Source organism: Lagenorhynchus albirostris, chromosome 17 (assembly GCF_949774975.1).
Source record: "Lagenorhynchus albirostris chromosome 17, mLagAlb1.1, whole genome shotgun sequence".
Taxonomy (NCBI): Eukaryota; Metazoa; Chordata; class Mammalia; order Artiodactyla; family Delphinidae; genus Lagenorhynchus; species Lagenorhynchus albirostris.
Window position 1 is genome coordinate 79388992 of NC_083111.1, and position 25068 is coordinate 79414059.

Genomic DNA, 25068 nt, shown 5'->3' on the forward strand with positions numbered 1-25068 from the left:
GAGGCAAAGAGAGTTCAGATGCTGTGACAATGGTGCGAGAAGGGGGGCTAGGATGAAGGAAGTAGCACGGCGGGGGTGGTGGTGGGGTGGTGGTGATGGTGTATTTTCATGATCACTTCCTTGTTCACGTGCAACACGATCAACCGCCCTGCCCCTACCCGGTCAGAGACGGCTGGCTGAACGTCTCTCCTAACGCCAGACTGACTACAGAACGCTAGTCGTGGCTGATGGAATTAAAAGAATTTCCAGTAAGCCAGGTACTATGAACATGTCAAACCCCCAATACGTACGACTCGGTGCACGTAAAAATCACCAGCAGCATTAATTTGATTAAATCATTTCATAAAGCATATAATTTACAAAACTTAACTTCACATGTACTAGGCGACAATACTCTATTAGGGCACTTAAAAAAAATCTCTAAAAGCTTTCGTTTAAATCAAGCTTTCAGCGCAGACAGAGACTACCTTCTAAATCAGCATTATCAAAAGTGAAACTAGGATGTAAACCAGACAAGAGAAACTCTTTCGAACTTCAATACAGGACAGACTTGTGGATTCCAACAGAACAGTCAGAAATGAGTCAGGACTATGCTATTCCTGATAAATGGGAGAAAACTACCCTGAAATCAGACTCAGACTCTGCCAAAACTACTCCTCCCTTCTACACACGAACATCTCAAGCTTTCCAATGACTCAGTGTGGTCTAATGGAAAGGCGATGGGTTTGGAGCCCAGATCTGGGTTTCCATCAGGCTCTCGGCCACTGCTAGCTACGTGAGCCAGGCCTCGTCACCTCAGCCCATCTATAAAGTGGAAACATGAGGAAGACTGTCCCGAGGTTCAAACAAGTCAGTGCTTGTGAACATGCCTGGCATAATCTCTGAGCCTCGTTCACATGTAAATAACTATCAGTACTTATATTTACAAAGCAGTGGCAGGGCAATGAATGAATAACAGACCTAGTGTTTCAGAGACTGTGAGAAAAAAAGGGGGAAAAATGCAAATAATTATTATGGACTATACATATACCACTTTATATTTTATAGAACTTTACAGTTTACAAACTACTTTTGCATATATAAAGAAACTGCTTGATAATAGAAATGCACAGTTTTCCCTAGAAAGAGTTACTTCCCATTTTCACTGTACAAACAGAATGCTTAAATAAATGCAATTAAACTATCCTGACTCTTAGAGTAAAATATTCCAAAATCAGTCTATTGGACCCATCCTAAATAGGCCGGTAAGCCCCCAGAGTGGGGCCACTTGGGTGGTCAGCCTGTATTCAGTAGAACCCAACTTTACCCAGACATTCAAGGAACCTCCCTCAGTACTTGTGAATGAGTTGGTCTTGTCATCTCTTCTTTAAACCCTGCACTCAGAGGCTTGGGAATTGCATTTATGTATGTTGAAGCTGATTAGCTGACATGACCGCTTTCTTTCAACAAATAAAACATGAAACTTCAATCTCAAAAAAAAAATTAAAGTAACTGCTTTAGAATTTGTAATGAAGCAGCTTAACGCAAGTAACATTTATTTTGCTAAGTTTATTTTCGTTTAGAACAATTTTTAGTCACTAACTTGAGAAACCTAAAGGTAATCTTAAACAACTGGAATGATGTTGCATGATTAACTAAACCAGAAGAATCTGTTATAGAGTAAAAAACCATTTTTTTAAATTTATACTGAAATTTATACTGAAAAATTATACTGAAATTTATACTGAAAAAGTATTATCACAAAGTGGTGCATTTGATCATCAACGAAGGGCTCAGCAGACACAATCAAACCAAACATTTCTAACGAAAGAAAGAGGTCATTGCACTGGTTGTCATGACAGACACACAAGAGAGAAAATCGCCTTCTGATCTCCGTCCCAGTACTACAACCCAGACGTGTGACAAGAGCCATGTGCACAGTGCAGTGGCCGTCACGCGCTACCTGTGTTTCTGTTACACTTAAGGCCCTACTGCTTGATTAAGGGCCTGGTTATTAAAAAACGAAACAGAACCCTGAAACCCAAAAACCAACCAAACAAAAACCAAAGTTTAAACCTTTGAAATATTTAAAATTCAGCTTTATTCGTTGATTTTCCTCAGAAATACCTATATTCCTGGGGTATCTTCACCCACACGAACGTGGCTCGAGCACGCCTCCCCCCCGCCCCGACCCTGGCACCCCTCTCTCTGACCACTTACAGACCCCTTGTCTGTAGTACAAGCAACGGCCTCTCCACTATAGTTCTAACTGAGCTCCAGAACGTGTGCTTACACGTTTCCTAAAAACTTACACTGAAGCTAAAAAAATTACTCTAGGCCCTCAGAGAAATGTGCCCAAGGAAATGCGCTATTCTGCTAGATATTTTTGTAAATCTGTTAACCTTATACTTATTTTTATAGAGAAATTTTGTCTAGGTTTCAGAGATAAACTCTGCATGTATTCAACATCAACTGTAACAGTGCCCCTACTGGAGATGATCTGATAACTACATTTCCTCCTACAGTGAAATTGGAAGGAGGGCCTGGTACCCTGTCATCATGAGCTGAGAACTGTCTGAAGGCATCTAGACCCCCATTCTTCCTGCTTGCTGGCCTCCATGCCCCTTACCCAAAACCACCTAGGAGTGCGTCCAGAACAGTTCACAGTGACCAGCTCACAGCAAGCGCCTGAGAGTCCAACAACTCTCAAGGTCACTGCTCGCTCTGGGGGGTCCCTGCCTTTCCTCCTCCTGTTTCCACGCGTGGAGTGCATTCCTCCAAGTCCCAGCACCTCCCCGTACCTTGCTCGGGCATCCAATTCATTTAAAGACAATCACTAAGCACTATGTCCCAGACAATAAACGACAAATAAAACACGTCTTTGCCTATGATGGGGTCAGGGTCTAGTGGACAAGAAGGTTTCTAAAATCATTACATCTATTTAAAGACTATCCACAATAGTGAGACATATGGTGGGCTAGAGAACTCCGAGGAAGAAGAGTCCTGGAGTAGCCAGGGAAGGCTTCTAGGAGGTGGCGGCATCTGAAGCCAGCCTTGAAGATCAGGTAAGAACTTTTCAGTTATGAATGTAAATAGGGGAATCAGACAAGTCCCACCTTCTCCATCTTCCGAAGTGATTCTTCATCTGTACCTGGGGTAACCTTCCTTACATTGCTATTGAAAGGCAATATAGCCTAGAGGACAATAATGACCTGAGTTCAATCCTAGCTCCATTATTTCCAAGTTGTGTGACACTGAACAAGTGTGTTCACCTTTCTGAATTTCTTTCCTCCTATCTGTGAAATGGGGAGACAACAAAGACCTCGTGAGATCGTCGTAGGGATTAACGAGATAATACCTAACGCTGTGCACAGCACGCTGAGAACCTAATAGAGACCCGTCCCCTCTTAGCTGTGTGTGACCTCGCCTGCCCTGCTGTCTGCCACTCTGGCTGGCACTGGGTTTGCCAAGTCCCTGCTTCAGCGCTCGCTGTTGCGCACTGTGTGCGTTCAGTCACCTGCTCAGAGAGACTCCTCTTGACCCCAGCTTTAAACAGTCCCACCCCTCGCTCTCCATTTGCCGGCTTTATTTTAACTCAGCGGCCGTCTGTCTCCTCCACAGAACTCCAGCTCCACAAGGGGAGGGCCTGGCTTTGTTCACTATCGCACCCCAGCATCTGGAACAGTGCCTGGCATGCAGCAGGGACTCAGATGTATCTGTGGACGGAATTACCGTAAAACGGGAAACGTAAAACTGGAGTAGTATCCACTGTGCAGGGTTTGCTGGGGCCAAACGAGATGGACCCTGACAGAAAAACAAGTCGTCACGGCCGGCACACAGACGGAGCCTCAGCCACCGCCCACCAGCCTGGAGACAGATCAGCTTGCAGCGGGGGACAGACGCAGCGCTCTGCAGGGTCCGGGGTGGGGTGGTGGTCTCCCCTCAGTGTCAGTGCCACACCCACGCGATGCCGGGTTTCCAGGCTGCTAGGTAAGGAAGAACCCCGGGGTTTAGCAACAGTACCGGCTTTCTTGGTGTCAACTTGATAACTTATGGGCAACGTGCAAGACACAGCTCCTGGCTGGCCAGGCTGCTGAGATGTTCTTCTCTAGTCTTTGTGGAAGACACAAATAAAGCACACTGTGAGTCCACTTCCACAAAAGGGAGCAAGCCACAGGCGGGCTGACGAAGGGTCAACAGGAATCTAGGAAGTCAGGCCCGTCACTGAATACCCACAAGACGCGGAGAGTTCTTCCTGGCCTGTCTCGGTGAACCACCAAAGCGGTGGTCACGTGTGAAACGCATCACTGACTCTAAAGAACGGAAGACCTTGACAAGTGACAATGCTGTTGACGTGCTGGACGGTGGAGCAGCTCAAGCAGAAGGACAGAGGGAAGGGGGCGGGGCGGAGGGCTGGACGCCCGACTTTGTTTGGCTGAAGAGCAATGTGGGGGACGGCTGGCAAGGCAGGCCGTGTACAGACCACGGGAGGCCTCTGGGGGCTGAGCTGAGGGGCCGAAACTTCTCTGACGGACTGTGAGTCATTCCTGGAGCTCCTGCCCAGGGAAGTGCCTATTTAAATTCAGTAAAGGTGGTAGCCATCAGGCAGCTACTGTGGAGAAGGGGCAGAAGCATGAACTTCTAGCCAAGGGCTAACCAGGGAGAAGCAAGGAAGGCGGACTCAGAAAGGAGGGGTTGGCCGGGAGAGGTGATACCGGCAGGTGCTGTGAGGAGCAGCTGTGAAAAACCTCCTCTGAAGACGCCAGGAAATGGAAGGAACAAGACCTGAAGCTTCTGCGAGGCCTGCTGTGTTTTCATCACTAGCTGGAGTCACGATGCGCACAACAGGGCGCGTCAGCTCTGCATCACGCGGAGCAGCTGTGAAGCACGCATGCGGCAGCCATGGTGGTGAGGGCCACCAGTGCCTCCCGGGCCTCACTCCCAAGCCTGCTTCCCGTCTGGCAAGGAGAGGGCCAGAGCACTTACGAATTGCTCAAAGCTGGCTCAATCTCGCCTCTTCCATGGAACACGCCACAGAACAGCCTTTGATGCCCAGCGACTGACAGGGTCCTTCACCACCTCGCCGCTCCGGCACGGGGTGGCCCCTCTCGCCCCGCCAGAGGGCCTGCTCTCTGCCTGCTCCACCTCCTGCTCCGCCACAGACGGGACATGAGCGCGCTTGGCGGCCCCGTGTCACCGCGGGGGTTCGGAGAGCCCAGTGGAGGCGGTGTGTGTGCCGGCAACCCTGCAGCCCGCCGGGCATCTGGCACTGCCCAGCAGTACCAGCTCCAGCCTTAACACCACTCTCCCCCATCAGGAAGGGATCAGTTTCCTGCGCCGCAGTGCTCCGGCCCACACACACCTGCCCCACGCGGTTCATCACTGGGGCATCTTTGCTAAGCGTATGGATACAAGCACAGATATTTCTTGAGAAGGGGGCTGTGAGAAGTTTGAGGACAATAAAAAAAACTATGCAATTCTATTTGTACACTGGAACACTAGAAAATAATTCAGTCATCAACGAGGCAAAAGCACAAAACTAAATTTTAGGTAAAAATTAACTCAAGGTAAATTAAACTAACAGGAATTAGATTTCTTCTAAGTCAGATTGTCAGATACTAGAGTTTTAGGAAGCTATATTTTAGAAATGTGACACACATAAGAACATATGTGTGTGTATGGATATACATGTATACGCATACATGTATAAATATACACATATAGTATATGTATCAATATTTTAAGATACCACACCTGGGTCCACAGAAGATGCTTTTTGTTTTTTCCCCACCTTTCCTCTATTTTTCACATTTTTAAATGGGGAAAAAAGGCACATGTACTTTGAAAACATACCAAGGAAAGCACACCACACTCATCACACCAGCAAATAGTTAAGATAATGCTTATGTCAACATCTTAACTATATTTTTAAAAAAACAATATTCAAACACTGTTTTATGTTAATTGTTAAAGACAAAAGCTGTTTAAAAAAGTTTCACATTTCCTGAACTTCAAAAAATAATAAATACACAAAGTATATTATGTTAATTTCTGCTGCATTACAAAGATAAATTATAATTGCAGTTTCAAAAGTAAAAATTTTCACTCTAAATATAATTAACATGGAATTAAAACTGAAAAATAACTTGGAATTCTATACAATCCTGTGAGTAATCTAGTATTATACACGTATGTCTCATATTAAAAGAATCAGTGAGCTATATTTAAACCTATTTCATGATGGTAAAATTATGCAAATTTTTAAAATTATTAACAATTTTAATGTTTAATTTTTGTAAGCTATTCTAAAAAGAAGTAATCCTAATAAAAATGAGCAGATGTCTAACACATGGCGATTTCCTACCACCGTGGTGGGCCCCTCTGCCTGACGCCCGTGTGGCCTCTTACCTGACACAGAGACGGCGTGGGTCCGAATGCCCTGCTTCTCGCTGTTGGCCAGCCTGGAACAGAGGTGCAAAGCCGTGAGTGCCATGCTCTTCAGACCACACTGCCAGCATTCATTCAAACCGTGAGTTGCCCAGAATGAGGACGACTGTGCCATTTCCCAGGGACACTGCACAGTCTAGAGGGGTGATTTTGTAAAACACTGGATTCTACCACCTGAGGCCCTTAAAGTCACCAGACTGCTTTAATGTTTTAAAGACCAGAAATTAAGACAGAGAAGTGAAGGAACGCTGAACTATAACATGACTGAATGTGGTGTACGTGGCTTAGATTAACTTTAATTTAGATGCTGGACTGCAAGGGAGTGGCCGAAGTTATACCACAGAGAGAACGATGCCTGGGACTGAGATGCGAATGTGAAACACTGTTACACGACTGGCTCTGCTTCAATTTCGGGCATGTCCAAGAGCAGGCAGCACATGGACATATATTGTTATTATTTACAGACTGAAACAAGGTAAGCTTAACGCATCCGGTTATTTGTTTCATGAAACAGCTCGACAACGTTAGTGTTCTACATACACACCCACATAAAATAACATTTTGGTCAAAGGTTTCAGTGACATTTAAAAAAATCCAAGTATAGTTCAGTTTAACATTTTTGGAAAAGCGTAAAGCAGAGAAAAAAGGAACCCTATAGTCTTTATTTATTTTTTAAAATATTTTTGTTGCATTTCTTTAATTAATTTATTTATTTTTAAATCAATTTATTTATTTATTTATTTTTGGCTGCTTTGGTTTTTCGTTGCTGTGCACGGCTTTCTCTAGTTGCGGTGAGCAGGGGCTACTCTTTGCTGCGGTGCACAGGCTTCTCATGGTCGTGGCTTCTTTTATTGTGGAGCACGGGCTCTAGGTGTGTGGGCTTCAGTAGTTGTGGCACGTAGGCTCAGTAGTTGTGGCTCGTGGGCTCTAGAGCACAGGCTCAGTAGTTGTGGCACATGGGCTTAGGTGTTCCGCGGCATGTGGGATCTTCCCGGACCGGGGCTCCAACCCGTGTCGCCTGCATTGGCAGGTGGATTCTTAACCACTGTGCCACCAGGGAAGCCCAGAACCCTATAGTCTTTAGATGTCAAAGTCACTTTGCTCTTTTTATAAAAGAAAACTTTTCCTGCTACATAAGCCTTTACTCTAGAAGTACTAAATAAGAATTTTTCCTAGTATATCGAATTTATATTAGGTAATACTGGAGCTTAAAATAGTATATCCCCATTGAGAACTAGAAATATTCAATATGCAACTGCATAACCTCTATAACTAAGGGTTACAGCACAAAGCCATAGCCCTGAGTTCCTTTTATGGAATTCTCTAAATATGTGAAATGGTATCTTTATTATAAAAGTTTAACCAAAGTTGTTTTCTAACAAATCACCAGTTCCTCTTCTATTGCAGCTCCACGACTTATTCTCACCATCTCTGAACTACATTTATCAGGAGGTCACAGGTGCACACATTCATAATAAGCAGGTTACATCATCTGCCTCTGTATCCTGCTGATAGGACACCGGGGTCTTCCTGGGCTGCGGGCTGGGATGCTACTTCAAACCAACTTACAACTGCAGGGATATCTGCACTTCTCTGATCAGTGGCAATAATAGGTCTGCTGCTCTATGATTTGTGGAAATTCTGCTCTTTTAAAGTTTGCTTTATTTGTTCAGTTTTTCTAGGATTTGCTAGCACTTCTAGCCGACTCCCTTCTTCCTGACTTTTTTATCTGTGTTTATGATTCCAGTGTGTTTTGATCCTCAAAGTCATCTCTTAAGACTTCCCACAATTGAAGATACTCTGAGCATTAGTTCCTTGCCTGATATGGGACATTAACAAATATCTATTAAATACCGTTGAGTTTGTGAAACACAAGGCCTAAAAGCTAAGAGAAAGCTGGTCTCGCCCATCCCTCCACTCGCCTGCCCAGCTGCTGGGTACCTCCCGTGTGCCACATGCGGCCCAGGGTCGGGTCTACCACGTCACGTGACCCTGGCCGTCAACGAGGCCACAGGGTGAGCAGCAGAGAGGTAACTGTTTAATGTGAGATAAGTTACAGGAAAACACACAGGGCTGCTCCTGGGACTGGGGTGGTGGGAGGTTTCCAGAGGCAGGGATGCAGGATAAGATTTGAGCAGGCCCCTGCTGAGGACAAGGCCGGAGGGAAGGAAGGACTCCAGGAACTGAAGGCAGTTCAATGTGAACGAAGAGTGAGCACGAGGAACGGGAGGTGAGGCTGGAGGAGCCGGCAGGGACCGTCGTGCAGCCTCCCGCCGGCTGGCTGAAGGATGTGGGCCTGAATCTAAGAGCAGCAGCGGTCACGCAAGGGGTTCGAGAGGAAAGGTCCCTTCTGCTGTTGTAGAGAATGGACAGGACGGTAGGCAACATGGGACAGGCAAAGATGGGTAGGAGGTGTGCAGGAAAATGGGAACCCAGAAGACCTGAGGCTGCTGTCCTTTGAGCTGGGCCCTTGGCTGGTGTTTAGGAGGGCTCCCACCAACCCCTAACTAGTAAGTGTGGTTCACTGTCCTTAGACTGTTTGTACAAGTAATATGGTTCGTGCTGAACTCTTGCCTTCCTTCTGGGAGTCTGGAATTTGGGTACACGCCAAGCAAAGTGTGCATACGTGACCAGGCCCCCATAAAAGCTGGGGCACCGAGTCTCTAACTAGCTTCCCTGGTAGACAACACTCCACGGCATCACAACTCATTCCCGAGGATCAGGTGCGCCGTACCTGAGTCCCTGAGAGAGGGCTCTTGGGAACCTGTCCCTGGCTCCCTCGGGACTTCATGCCATTGCTCTCGGCCTGGCCAGTTTTGTTCTGCGTTCCCTGGCAGCCATACCTCACAGCTGAGAGTACGGTTACGTGCTGAGTCCTGGGAGTTCTTTCTAGAGAATCACTGAATGGGGCAGTCTTGGGGACCTCGACACAGGAGTCTACTGGAGGAGCCCGGACAGGTGATAACAGCTAAAAACCGGGGAGGGATGGTGGGAATGTCAAGTGGATGGATCTGATAGTTAGGAAGCAGAAAGGAAGGAACTGGCGGCAGACCGGTGATAGAGGAGAGAGAGTGACAGAACAGAGGTGATGCCCAGGTTCCACCCTCTCTGTCCCTATATGCAGTGGCGTCTCAGGTGCTGTATTCTCTGCAGGTGCATTGGGTTCTCTTCAAATCTCTCTCTGAGTGCTCAGCACACAGCTGTAATTGTTTATTTACCTCTATATCTGAATGTCTAGATTGTAACTTTCACTTGGTCCCCAATTCCTAGCACAATGGCTGAGAACAGAGAAGCTTTGGCATTCTTTTCCTTGTACAGATTGAAACATCTACTATGAAATTCATGACATAAACAAATTTAAAAATTAACATAAATTACATATCTTTAATTTTCTCACTTGTAAAATAGCCAGAATGGTATCTATTTTCAGGTTCTTATAAATATTGTCACTGACTATAAAGTGACTGTTTGACAACAGACCTCCCTCATACGATCTCACTGCTATTCTTGAGCTCCCTGCTGAACTTAAAGGGAAAATTCACTGTACACTTTTGATTAAACCTAACTACATGATTTAAAATTGATCTGATTTCTTTCTGGAAACATTGGTTTTCTAGTTTCCTAATCATATACGTAGAAATTTGATTACTCAGGCAAATGGATAGTAAAGCATAGTGAGTTCCTCCCAGTTTCTAATGCACAGGAATCACAAGACACACAAAGCAGTACTTACTTTGGTATCGATGGCAAAGCCCGTTCACCTTCTGGGGAAAAAACAGAAAGAGAGAGATGAGATTCCTTCTTTCCTTTTGAAAAGATTATGTATAGAAATCAGAGAAAGAAGATGAGTCTTATTTCAGAATTTTAGCAATAACACTTTAAAATGAAGTTGGTATACTGCCTATCTATCTTAGGTTTCCATGGCTTTATTTTTAGTATTTGTGACAAATACACACTGCCTGCAGGTGCAGACTATATAAAAGGTATTACCAATCAAAACCAAATGCTAAGGGATAAACTGATGAAAGATATTCTTCCCAGGAGACTCTAGAAGATGAAGATTTTCTCATAATCAAAGCCAACATTCTTTACCAAAGACCGAACGTCCTGCGGCAACACCAAAACCTGTGCAGGACTGTGCTCCGCAACAAGAGAGGCCGCGATAGTGAGAGGCCCACGCACCGCGACGAAGAGTGGCCCCCGCTTGCCACAACTAGAGAAAGCCCTCACACAGAAACGAAGACCCAACACAGCAAAAATAAATAAATTAATAAACTTCTACCCCCAACATCTTCTTTAAAAAACAAAAAACAAACCTGTGCAGGACACACAGAAATCCAAAGGAAACAAACCCACAGGTTGTGTTCCTGGAGGAACAGGGGCAGCCAAGGGGCCCAGCAGCCTCAGAGGCGTGGCCTGAAGTGTCCTGTGGACTCGACTTCGGGAGGTGCTGAGGCCCCCATGACGGTGGCAGACTCCCCCGTCATGGCTGGGCTCTGGCCAGCGCATCACAGGGAAGCTCTGCTCAGTGGCTGGGGAGATGTGCTCCCTCCCCTTCATTAGTGAACCAGGAAGCATGGAGCCCCCTGGTTTAATCTCTTTTATCTGGATGAATCTGGTGGTAAACCCATCCCACCAGTCCCCTCGCTCCCCAGGCCGCGGATTACCCTTGTCCAGGTCTCCTGTCCCTCCTCCTATCCCCCCGGTCCCTGTCCCATATGGCCCTGAACACAGCACGATGCCTTCATACACTCCATCTCTTGAAAGATTCTCTTCCTTCTGGTGGAAGCATCATCCGTCAATCTTTCAAAGCTCAATTCAAGCTCAACCTCCTCAAAGGAGCCCTTCCTGGAACACCCCAAGTGGCTCTGGATGGCCTTCCTGTGCTTCTGCTGCATTAGCAGAGCGCTTCCCACGTATCAGACAACTTCGAAGGTCAGACGACCCGCCCACAGGCCACCCCCCACACTGGCAGAGGAGCCGGCACTCACAGCCACTGCATAATACCCAATACACTGCAGAAACTTCATCCAAATTTCCTCACTATGACTTTCTGACATCCGAATTTCAAGCAAAATAACCACGTTATACCATGAAGACCAAACTTAGAATAACTGGAAAATCCTATCATTAGTTTATTACCCCATGGATGCTACCACCACCACCTTACCCACACTCAACACTGTCAATTAATCATATGGGCTTTCAAATGACATGTCAGTGTGATTTCTAGCTGTTTTACTCTCTCTGTTGAAATTTCTACTTCCTTGGAGAGAAAAAGGAACCAGATTATGAACTATTTGGTTAATACAGACTTTATAAGAAGCTGGGCAGGAGTAGGAAGAAGGCTGAAAATGAGGTGATTAACAACTGAAGGAGCGTAAGAGAGTCAATTTTCAGGAAACAAGAACGTAGCAGAACATTGAGAGAAATGGCAACAGACGCGATAAGCAGCAGCATTATAAAAATCCCTAAGCGCTCACCAACTAAAATGCCCAACGCTAGGAGCTAACTTTTGACACTGCTTTAAATTTATAAGTTGAATTAGTAACATTTATAACATTTATAACATTTCATAGTAACATGAATTAGTAACATATGCTTTCTCATGGCATTCATGTGGTCTCTTATTTCTCAGCATAAGTTCCTTAGGATTAAGGATGCATCTTTGTATTAAACCACATTTTTATTTTCATTTTTAGAACTGAGGCTTTTAATTTCTGAATAAAAATTTTTATCTATTGTTTTTTAATAATCAATACAGATTCACTGTAACAAATCTAAATCATAAAGGTCTATAATGTAGACCAAAAAAAAGTAGACAAGTTGAAGCCCCCCACCCCCCACCTTCACATACAATTCCACCTTCCGTAGGGGTATTCACTGTCCACATTTAACTTTCCAGACTACCAGACTCCTTGTATGCTTATAAACACACGCAGGTTTGGCTATACACACACACGTGCATGTAGGTTTCAGCACGGAAATAGGGCCAGCTCGTCTTTTCAAACAGCTGCACGGCATCTCACACTCCCTTATTTATTAGCTACTAGCTCCACCCCCGTAGACACCGGGGTCGCTGCACATTTTGTGCTACCGAAGACAGTGCAGCAGGGGCGCCGCATCAGTGGTCCTGCGCGGCTGTTTCCAGGAGGGGTCGGCAGTACCAGGAGCAACCGAAAGCACTGTCCCAACTCATGCCGACACAGTAGAGTGTGGAGGGCACCTTGCAACAGCCCCACCAAGAATGGGTATCACGGTCTTTCCACCCATCTAACAACAGGTTAACAGACACAGAATGCTATCTGTCACTGTCTGTGTCCGTAAGCTTACCGGACAGTGTATGTCCGTTCTTCTACGGGTGCCCATTTTTACCCTCTTATTCAATGAGCTAGAAGAACACTTGAAAAATAAGAGATTTTAATTCTTTTTTGCATGTATTACAGATGTTTCCCCTTCTGTGCCACGGCTTTAAAAAGCATTTCTTTTACTAGTAGAAGCGCTTTCGTACTTATGTACTGATGAACTCTACAGATTTGCTCTCTGTGCCTTCCGGGTTTTGTGTCAGGCTTGGGAGCAGCCCCACCCTCACAATGTGCAGTATTTACCATCATCCTCCGTACAGAAACCCTCCTTGAGAACGATGAAATCATGACCCTGATTCGCACAATTCTTTCCTCTGAGGAGAATTTTACTAAGATCGAAAAATTGCTACTGAGCTTTCTTGCTTTAAGGAAAGGTCAGATAACGCCCCACGATAAGTGCCAAGGTCACACAGCGACTCTACTGGAACCTGGTTCAGGGCATCGGACTTGTGACTCTTAGTTTTCTGCCCCAATGATACCACCTTTAAAAGCACTTTCTAAATTCAAAGCAATTATGGTGGATCACAGAGTTAACAAAGTGCATCTGGGCACATCAGACCTCAGGTGTAGAACTTACACGTCACTATAACTGTTAACACTCGCAAACGTGTACATGGCTCCTTACCATTAAGTAGTTTATAGTCTAGAGAGGACAAATGGGTACGTACATAATCGTTACTTAAAGTACATACCAGGAAAATGGTACATTAGAGTTGTGGAAACATGTTTCACATTTATTTGAAATTTAAAAAAAACTAAATTAAAAAATGCACATGTGCTCTCGTCCACGTATTTCTGACTATAATCCATTAAAACATCTGACTTAAAATATTATTTCAGTTAGGCAATATAACCTCACTTTAGGTATCTATTATAAAACAGTCATGTAATAAGTACATATGCTGTGATTTAGAATAAAGTAAATAAATTATCAGACTCAATTATTAATTCTATAAAGACAACATAAAATTGGTAACAACCAATGCCCTACTAGGTTTTTATGAGAAGCATTTTCATTTATGCTGTTTTCATATGAATGAAGAATTTAATGCATCTCATTTCATGAGATTTGATATCAAAATGTTTCTCCCTAGAGGGGAAAAAAAGCCATTTAAAAACCAACACAGGAAGATGTTAAAGCTTCAAACATTTAATGCCTAATGTATGAATGTTATTTTTTTGTGTACCAACAAATTAATGAAGAACATTTTGGTAAATCAGGATGAAATTAAAAAATTATTCACTAAAAAGAAGATAGGCGATACGGCACATTTAACATTTTTCATAGAATACTATCTTTATATGAAGCAACTGTCCCAAAACATTTAAATAATGTTTGCAAGGTACATACCCCCATTTAAAGCACAATATGAAAACTCAAAGCTCATGGATGCAAAAATCTTAACTGAGAGTAGCCTTTAGATATTTCTAAAAGCAACTTCATTACATAAAAAAAGCTATGACAAATACACACTATATTTTAGGAAAAAAATAAATGAAGAGGCTTTATTGGTCTGATCATAGTGGGAAAACATATTTGCTAGATTAGCCACATCCTGGAATCCATGCACTTACTGGCCTTTTGGTTCATGGCTTTATAGATACCGTTTTCAGAGCACAACACCCTGACACTAACTTTTAAACAAAGCTTCCAATGATACCTCTGCTTCACACCCTCCCTCAACGCCCTCCACCTGCTGTCAGCACAGAGAACTCGACTGCTGGGCAGGCAGGGCCCTCTGCTGTGTCTACACTTGGAGCTCAGGGCTTTGTCATCTGCTTCCCTTGTGTGTCTCCACATACGCTTCCCCATTCGCTCACTGCTCAGTCGTCCCCAACTCCCTCCAGGGATCGTCCTACCCACAGAGGGGAATGCTGGCAGGGATCCTGTGTCCACCTGCCACAGAGCTGGCTGCCTGCTTGATGGGGACTACTGTGGACCCCCCTACCACGCTACAAAGTAGGTACCATTCTTCCGTTATGGACGAGGAATCCCCAGCCAAGGCTCATCCAGCGTGTCAAGATCACACTGACACTAGCCAGCAGCGTTGCAACGACAGCAACACTGAAGTTCCTGACGCTGCACATGCCAGCACGGCCCCAAGCCACCCACACACGGGGCCGTCCCCCCACGACTACACAAGACAGGGACCACTCTTCGTGTCTTGTGGGACGGAACTGAGGCACAGAAAGTTAAGTACTTTGCAGGCGGCATGCACTCATGATTTGAATCCACAGGTCAATACAATTCCAAAGTCCAGTTTTTTCCTGCTTTATTTCAGAAACCCAAATCCTCTGAAACACCCCATCTTACTGCCTTGTGAAAGGCTAAAGAGACACAGTCGTGTTTCTAAGGTTCATCACATCATGCTTAGAACTACTACTCTCAGCTTTTGAGATCTGTGAGAAAAAATAGGAAAGAGACTTTATTTATCATGAGTTACAAGAGACTTAAAAAAAACGACCCAGAACATAATCCCAAAAGTTTATTTAAAAATGCTAATGGTAACCTAGAAAATACATTAAGTATGTTGCTCAAAACAAAAGGGTCTAAACACAATGTTTCCTTTAAGCTCTGTCCAAACCCAGCTCTTAGGCTGTGAGCTGGATCACTTCCCTAGAAAAGCAAGAATACAGATCCACTGGGCTGAATTATTCATCCACTCTTCACTTTCACAGAGCAATCTAAAAGGACTACAGGCTGTGGGGTGAGCTCGGCTAACGATTCAGAGGGAGCGCTGGAACAGAAGGAGAGCTCACCTTTCTGAGGCCTGATGATGAAAGACTGCGTGGCCCCGTGCACCAGCCGGCAGTACCCATCTATCAGGTCGGCCATGTTCTCGGCAATGGTCAGGGACGGTGCTGTCACCGTCAGAGGCTGGACAGGGGAGAAGACCCAGAGAGAGCTGTTATTGTTCTTTCCAGTAATCAAAGGGACAGCTGCACTATGACATCAGATCTCTAGATGCACTTGAACACAGAGTGGGAGCGAAACAAGATCTGTCATAAGGTTTGAGTGAAAAAGGAAGTTTGATATTTAAGGATGTTATTCCTAGAATATGTGACAGAAGGCAAACCCAGGCAAAAAAAGAAAAATCACTTAAACCGAGACTCCCTTTCTAGAACAAAAAGAGGTGAAAAAACCACTTCCTTTCAGAATGTCTGGTCCCTTAGGCACGCTCTGATTAAGAAAAGAATTTAGAAAATTAGTAAGCTAAAGTAGAGCTTATTTTAGAAACTAGAGAAATGTGGAGTAAATTTTTATCAACCATCCATCGTAATTTTTCTGACATTAAAGAAAATTAGTGGAATTTCATTATTTTGAGCACGCACAGCATGTTCTGCTCCAGAGCTCAGAAACCACACTTTTCAAGTTAAACATGCAATTATGATAAATTTCCTAAAAACCTATCATTAAATGTTATCCAGGAGATCATCAAAGCTGTATTTTACTTTCAAACACAAGTATGTCCTAACTCATGTAGTCTACATAACCTCCTTCCAAAGGGACAACTTATCTCACCTGCAGTATCCTAAATATTATTTGAGGGTAGCAAACAGAAAGGAGGACAGCCTGAAAATCATGGTGCAAACAAGAAATTACTGAGATATTTTCAGGAAATTTCAATTTGCAATACGGTTTCAATATTTCACGGCATCATTTGTTTAGTTCTGAGAATCCACTGCCTGGAGCCTAGAAATGCCGCGATCCCAAGGCAGCAGGAGCAAGAAGGCGTGAGGAGCACCGAAAACAAACCATCCCCGCAGGGGCCGCAGCAGAGCAGAGCCCAGGTGTGCGAGTGGGGCCAGGTGAGCCCCCAGAACGGGCTTCACCCACGAGTAAGCCTGCGTGTGCCGCCAGGTGGTGCAGACTCTTGGGTATGTGAGTATTCTCTGCCCGTCTTTCAGAAAGGTCACCTTATGCAGTGTTTGCCAAATGTTCATTTCTCGTGCCAGGCCTGCCTTTACTTTCCACACCACGTGCTGATTAAGAAGAGGCTCCGGGTCCAGACTGTCTGGGATGAACTCCATGTCTACCGCCTACTAGGACCGTGGCCACCATCCTGTGCTTGGTTCCCTCACCTACAGACTGGGGGTCACCAAAGTATCTCAAAGTGCCTCTTCCGCTGGGTTCTGAGGATGCCGTGTGTTGCCCTTGGCTTCTGTGTTAAGTGTCGGACAGTGGGGACATATGTGGCACGAAGTACCAGCTGCTGCCGCGGTTATTTTCCTAATTATTACCCCCCAGAGAATGTCACATACTGCACAGTCTGGGAAATAACACTGTAACACAGTTTACAGAATTTATATAATTCTAAGAGGCTGATTTTCTTGGTAATTCATGATAATCTCCCAGCATCTCCACAATAAGGCTCCATTAATTTTTAAACCTGTTTTCTATTCTTGAGGGCATTTAATCATTACTATTCGTAATGTAACGCTTATTACATTAGAGAAAGCTGTGATTCTGATGACCCGTGAATACTTCACCTGCAACCAGAAACAATCATCATTTCTACAACAGCGCTTTATTTTCGTCTTCCCATCGTGACGCACGTGAGCCCTCCTTACCTCAGGCGCTCCTGCAATCTTCAGCTGCAGCGTCCCTTTCCTGTCCTTGTCTTCGCTGTTTGAATACTGAATGGTCTGCACTTGATTGAAGTCGGCCAGGTGTGTGGGCTTTGGGAAGAAAAGGCAAACGCTCTGGACCACAGATGCAAGACTCATGTGAACTATTCTGTGCAGTCCTCACGGTCCCAAGCCCACCTCATCCTCCTAAGGACACCTCCCTAGACGGGATGTCTGAGGAAACCAACTGTCCATGTTGCCTGGGGGGCCATTCTCCCTCTGAGGAGCAGTCATGGACCTGCTAGGGCCACCTGCTCACTTCACGGTCAGGGATGTGTCTGCTCTCTGTGCTCCTGACGGCCGAGGGGCACTCCATCCTCAGGAGCTGCACAAGTGGTCACCAGTCCCACACGACACATGACAGAGAAAGGAAGAAGGGAGTCCCCGACCTGACTCACCCTCTGGCCTGGGGGGAACCGTGTGAAATTCTTGGCCTAAGGGAACATTCTGCTCCACTTCTCACAGAGAGAGGGACCTGTTCCCACTCCCAATGCACCCTGAGCTAGAACAAGTCTCTGAAACGTTCTGAAGTTCCAGAGTGTAACAGTGCTAGGGAGACGCTGGGTATCCAAAGGGCCCTTCCCACACAGACAGGCCAAGAGAGACACTGTTCATTTTCCCAAGAGGAGTAAACTCTTTTTTCTTATGCAGACAAAACATGCCCATCCGTCTTTCATCCTCTACCATTTCATGACAACGACCGGTTCGCGTGAGACGATTCCTATAGGTTTATCCAAAACAATTGGCCTAGTTAGGACCTCTTTCTCTTAGAACATCACAGGTATCAGCCCCTCCCTGCCAAGTGCCCCACTCAGCACAGATTATGCCACTGGGACTGAGCCGGAATTACGGTTCAGAAGGGGACTCCTACCCCGCGCCCCTTCACAGGGAAGCGTCTCTGCAGCACTGCTCTCAGGCACTGCTGTCAGGCCCCCCACACGGATACCCACGGGCAGTCCTCCATCACCTGGGCAGCACACAGCACGGCCCCCACGCCTGGCCCTCTCTTGGCCTCTGCCCTCATGGGCTTTCCTCCTCCCTCCGTGGCTCTCTTTCCATTTCCTGGCTTCTCCCCTACTCAACCCACAAACGTTCAGGTGCTACAGGGGTCTGTGCTGGGCCCCGTCCTTCTCGCCAGCTGTGCACGGCCTGCCCGGTGAACACCAGCCAGTCCTGTGGCACAAGTACCATCTCCAGTCCTGAGCTCAGACTCAAGTATCCCACTCCCTACGTGACATCCTCGCGTGGACACTGGAGAGAGACTGACCGCACACCCAGCACAGTCACGGGGAACCCCCCCTCAAAACACCTTCCCCCTCCAGTCTTCCTCACTTCAACAAAAGCCATCACCATTCAACCTGGTTCCTGAGTGGAAATATGAAGGCATGATTACTGACTCCCCTCCTTCCCTTACCCCACATCCAGCCCAGCTCCCAACACCCAGAATCCATGCGTTTTCCCTCCATCCCCACGGCCACCACTCCAGTACAAGCCACTGTCTTGCACGGTGCTCAGAATTCGTCCTGAAATTGTTTCCCAGCCAGTATCCCTTCATCCGTGTTCATCCTCTACACAGACAGCCCCCGGAAGCCAGGGAGGTATTTTAAAATGTAAATCTGGTCCTATTAAGTCCCCTGTAAAAACGGTACAATGCTAGCCCAAAGGAATCAAACACCCACATGATCTGACCTCTGCCTGCCTCTCTGACCTAATTCCCCACCAGGACCTCATCTTGATGGGATGTGCTCTGGTCTCACTGGGGCAGGGCCATTCCCTTTGGTCAGTTTTCAGCTGACCAAAGAATGAGGAACATGAATGAGGACCAGGGCTGTGAGAGGCCATATAATGTGCAGGAAATTCCCACATGGTGAAAAACTGTCTTGCGTCCTGAATGGCTTTCAAATATCCTGGTATTTATGCATGCTGGTGAAAAATCTGATTCTAGAACCCACATCTATTTTAAAACACAAAGTATGCTCCGCATGGAATTTTCCAGGAATGCAACTTAGGTGTAATTCAGGGAATATTACACTTGCCTGTCTTTGGAATGTTACTATGAGCTGCCCACCATTGTGGAAAAGGACATCACCGAGGGCGATGCTAGTCTGATGTTTGAGCTACTGGCACAAGGTACATACACTGTCATAGAGGAGGCCTGAGGCTCCTCCTAACACACTGGGAACCAAACATCATTAAGTCAGTGGTGACACATGAAATGAGAAATATCTCAATTAGTTTCAGTAAATGGCTATATTAAAATATTCCCATTACTGGCATCTTACAATTTAAAAAAATTTCCAAAGCACAAAAAGAAAGTTGAGTTATGGAAATTATTGTATTTAACTTATTTTTTATTCCTTCTTTTAACCCATTGTTTTTCTGCCTCATTCTGACATTATCCCTCAAGGTCGGCCACATAAAAAGAATAAATTTTAAAGAAGTACTTAAAGGGAACGGCAGAAGAAAAGAATAAAAATAAGCAAAAGATATTAGGAAAAGGAAATCTGTGAAGATAAATACTGAAATTAATGAAGACAAATAGATTAATGCTATAACCCTACCCGCTAAGCCTGTCCTTCAAAAGCAGCTGAAATAAATCCTTTGCAAATCTGAAAAGAAGAGACAAATCCAAACAGACAAGCTTAGGACTGAGAAAGGATATAGAAATAAAGTTACTGGAAAGATCGTAAGGGTATCACGAGATGCAACTCCATGGCAACAATTTAAAAATGTAGAAAAGCAGATGAGACGCTAACAGTATGAATTACCAAAACTGACACAAGAACTGGAAAACCTGAATAGATCTATTACTACTGGAGAGGTTGAAAAAACGGTTAAACACCCACCATTGAAAAAGGCACCACGTGGTTACATAGATTGATTCTATCCGCCTTCACAGAATACACAACTCTACCTTGACTTAAAATATTTCAGGCCACAAAATGATGAAAAGTCCCCTAATTCGCCTGATAAAATTAGTGTAACTTCTAACATCATGTCCTCGTAGAGCTAATATAAAAAGAAAAGACTAGACTGATTTCACTTATAAATAGCTGCAAAAATTCTATATATTAGCAAATATAATAAATCACTATTTCCAAAGAATAATATAGCATAACCAGTAGGAGCTATTAAATGGCTCAATATCAGCACAGCTAATCAAGATAATATACACTAATAACAAATTAAAAGAGAAAACACCAGGATCATATCATTAGGGCTGAAAAAGCCTTCAGTTAAATTTAGTAGCCACTCCTAATAAAAATGCTAAGCAAAGAAAGGCATAATTTAAAAACATGAAAGATACTTCACTAAAGGGACTTTACTGGTGGCGCAGTGGATAACACTCTGCACCCCCAATGCAGGGGGCTCGGGTTCGATCCCTGGTCAGGGAACTAGATCTCACGTGCATGCTGCAACTAAGAGTTCACATGCTGCAACTAAGGAGCCCATGTGCTGCAATTAAGACCCCACACAACCAAATAAATAAATATATTTCTTTTAAAAGATACATTACTAAAACCCAACATCAAAAATTATCCTGAATGATGACACACTTTTTTTTTGTTTGTTTGTTTTTTGCAGTATGTGGGCCTCTCACTGTTGTGGCCTCTCCCGTTGCGGAGCACAGGCTCCGGACACGCAGGCTCAGCGGCCATGGCTCATGGGCCCAGCCACTCCGTGGCATGTGGGATCTTCCCGGACCGGGGCACGAACCCGTGTCCCCTGCATTGGCGGGCGGACTCTCAACCACTGCGCCACCAGGGAAGTCCGACACACTTTTAACTGATAAATTAAAACCTAAAACAAGATAGGGATATCCTCTACCACCCGTTTTTAAACATGATCTTCAAGGTGCCTGTGAATATGAGAACAGGAAAGAACTGCACAGATTAGAGAAAAAAAGTTAAAACTATTCCTTTTTTTTGCTGATTACATGATTATATACCTATAAAATCTAAGATTCTAATAAAAATGACTTATTAAATGAACAAGGTTGCTGAATACATGATAAACAACAATCAAGTATATTCTGCTATGCTCACAGTATGAATTTTAAATTGGAAATGGCCAAAAAAAATTTTCCCAATAAGGCCAAAAACTCTATAATACTTATGAATTAGCTTAATACAAAAAAATCTATACGAGGGCTTCCCTGGTGGCGCAGTGGTTGAGAGTCCGCCTGCCCATGCAGGAGACACGGGTTCGTGGCCCAGTCCGGGAAGATCCCACATGCCGCGGAGCGGCTGGGCCCGTGAGCCATGGCCGCTGAGCCTGCGCGTCCGGAGCCTGTGCTCTGCAACGGGAGAAGCCACAACAGTGAGAGACCCGCATAAAAAAAAACTATACAAAAAAGACTATGACATCTTATTGAAGGATGTAAAAGAAGTCCTGAACGGGCTTCTCTGGTGGCACAGTAGTTAAGAGTCCACCCGTGCCAATGCAGGGGACATGGGTTCAAGCCCTGGTCCAGGAAGATCCCACATGCCGTGGAGCAACTAAGCCCGTGTGCCACAACTACGGAGTCTGAGCTCTACAGCCCATGCTCCGCAACAAGACAAGCCACCACAATGAGAAACCCGCACACTGCAATGAAGAGTAGCCCCCGCTCACCGCAACTAGAGAAAGCCTGCACGCAGCAAAGAAGACCCAATGCAGCCAAAAATAAATAAATAAATAAGTAAATTAAAAAAAAAAAAAAGAAGTCCTGAACAAATAGAAAGACATACCATATTCTTGGACAGATAACTAACTAATATCTCCTTTCACAAATTAACAAACAAGTTGGAATCCCAACAGAATTTTCTGCTAATTCTATAAATTTGGTTTTGAAAGATTAAATAGCCAGTAACAGCCAGGAAAGTGTACAAAAGAAAAACGATCCATGCAGAGAGTGTACAAACAAAAGATAACACAGGGATGCAGCATCCACTAGAGCAGTCCCCTTGGACCAGAACAGAGGATCCAGAACTAGATCACAAAGATGGCAGACACTCAGTTCAGAGGTGAAAGATACGATTACTGTGCTGACACGGCTGGCTGCTCACTGGGATACCAACAAGAAGGACAACAGGGGACAATGACAGCAGCCAGCATCCTCTAAGTGCTTCCTCTGTGCAAGGCCTTCATCTCAACACTGCACACTCAGTACCCACTTCATTCTCCTACCACCCCTCTTAGGTAGTTGTGATTATTATTGCCATTTTGCTGACGAGGAAACACAAGCCAGCTGTGAAGAAATGGACTCAAAGTCACACGGCCAGCATGAGGGTGACCCACTGGGAACGCAGCTGTGCACTCCAGAGCCCATCCTCCGGACACACCGCAGGCCCACCTTGTACCATACACAAAATTCCACACGGGTTAAATGCGAAAGGACAAAGAAAACCTGGCAAGAGAATACAAGAGACTACAAATCAAAGAGAAGACAGATAACGTCACAGAGCTTGCTGAAGAGGTCGTGCCACTTTATACCCTCACAGAGTGTATGAAACGTCCAGCTGTTGCACATGCCTGCCAACACCTGGAATTACTCATCTCTTTCACCTCAGCCATTCTGGTAGGTGTGTAACAGTATCACACTGTGCATTTATCTGATGACTATGGGGCTGAACGTTGCTTCACTTACGTCTTAACTATTCGGACATCCTCTATTGGGGTGGCTGCCCTTTTCTTAGTGATATTTTTGATCCTGGAAAGAGCCAGAGGAGGCTGTTTCAAAGGACATGATACAAGTACAAATATACTTAAATTAGATGTAGAAGTGAATGAAGAAATTAGTATCTAAAACTTCTCCAGATGAACTGTAACACCCCCATTCAGATCTCACCAACATATGTGCCATTTGTGTGATTCCCTTCCTTCCCGACTAAAGAATTTCAAAAACTTTCGACCTAGGCTGTCTCTTCCTCTTATTCCCTTGAGCAATAAACGCTGTGAAACGGAAAGCTTTAATGGCAGAATGATGTCTTTTCCAAGAGGATCCTCATTTCCTTATTTTGATTCCCCTTTGTCCACAATCAGGTCCGAAAGGAGGTGTGTTCCACACAGGCCGCTCCCAAGACTTGTCCAAAGCGCACTTACGTTGCAGCCCTTGTCTGTGAGGTAACTGATCCCTTCTTCGGGGCCAATCGCCAGCTCCACCGAAATAATCCAGCTTGACTTGAAGGTGAAACGGGTGACGGCAAAGGTACCAGAAGGAAAAAGATATTTTAGATAAAGAACCATGGACACATTAAAGGACCAAAGGGGGGCTGCACTAGCTTGCTACTGATCTTTATAACCAAATAACACAAAATATTTACAGCTTCACGGTGCAGCATCTGCTGAGCCTAAGCAGAGACAGACAGACTGCGCTCGTTCCAGTGGGTCTCAAGCCAATGGTTTCTTTGGGAAGATTATATGAATAGATAAACTAGCCCTTAGTGAACAGTTAATCAATGAATCGCTGGGCTGGAATAAAAAAAAAATCTTAGGCATGCTATTAAAAAAGGATGGTTTTAGTCTCACGTTGACACATTTTCTTTTTGTATTTTTCCCACTGTAAAATGATAAAATATTCTCATGTTGTTAAAAATGCGACAAATTAGATTTCAATCAGAAATTTAGATATACATGGATAAGAAAAAGCAAAAGAAATCACACCTAGTCCCACCCTATTTCCAAGTCCCCATACTTACACCAAGGGCACACTTGAAGCATTCTTTATCAAATCTGTACACTGGGGAGAGGATCTCAAAGAATTTCAAAATACTTTCTTCTCTATTAAGGTTGGCAAACTGTCTAAATGTTTGCTGAATCAATTTTCTTAGTGTTTTGGCCTGCATGATAAAATTACAAACATCTTTTTAGAGCCAACAATGAGTAAAGACCACAGCAATAACAGCCAACACCAAGGAACATTTCTTGTCCAGCCACCACTTAATACCACCTACATTCACCAAATGTTGTATTTATCAGAGCTTTGTTTCTTTTATTTAAAAAAACATAGTAAAATACACATAAAATACACCATCGCAACCATTCTAAAGTATACAGTTCAGCAGTACCAAGCTTTATTTCTTAAACAGAAATTGATAAAGCAATAATTGGCTTATTAGAACATGTGGTAAACAGTTAGGCATTAAAAATATAAGGGCTATATTCACATGTGACCTGAAGTCGGCAAAGGAGTGGACATAAAGGCACTCACACATCCCAACCTGGGAGGGGAAGTCGACACACCCTTTCTGAAGGCAATTTGGCAATAAGAAATCAAAAACTTTAAAACCACAACCTTTGAGAAATTATTCTTTAGGAATGATGAAAGAACTGTGCAAAGACGCAGCAACAAGGAGGTTCAGCACGGAAGCGTGTAGAGTACCCCACAACCGGCCATGCACACTGCAGTGTGTCTGCTACCCAGATGTCCTAAGACTGCTGTGCACATCCCATTTACTGACATGAAAATCCGTATCACAGTGCTACATGAAAAAATAAGACAAGGCAATCTGTTGTAGTGTAGAAGTCTTCAAAAGGAGAGCACGGGATATGGGCCTCACACAGCCTGGCACACGCACCAACGCACAGTGAAGACAAACCAGCCATGCCTCTCTTCTCTGTGTAGTGGGATCACAGGTGGTCTCTGGGTGACTTTTCATTTATGTGA

At 44.7% G+C, this 25068-nt stretch overlaps 1 protein-coding gene across 6 annotated transcripts in view; it reads right to left on the reverse strand.

The window, feature by feature from the left end:
• The window catches only part of PTK2 (protein tyrosine kinase 2), a 251013-nt gene that overhangs the window by 83821 nt on the left and 142124 nt on the right, over nucleotides 1-25068 (reverse strand). For all 6 annotated transcript variants that reach the window (XM_060127770.1, XM_060127769.1, XM_060127767.1 and 3 more), the window contains 6 exons: nucleotides 24101-24241; nucleotides 23505-23582; nucleotides 17364-17471; nucleotides 15552-15669; nucleotides 10160-10190; nucleotides 6388-6440 (listed from right to left, as the gene is read on the reverse strand). In XM_060127770.1, coding sequence (XP_059983753.1) covers nucleotides 6388-6440; nucleotides 10160-10190; nucleotides 15552-15669; nucleotides 17364-17471; nucleotides 23505-23582; nucleotides 24101-24241 — 529 coding nt within the window. The remainder of the gene's footprint in view (nucleotides 1-6387; nucleotides 6441-10159; nucleotides 10191-15551; nucleotides 15670-17363; nucleotides 17472-23504; nucleotides 23583-24100; nucleotides 24242-25068) is intronic.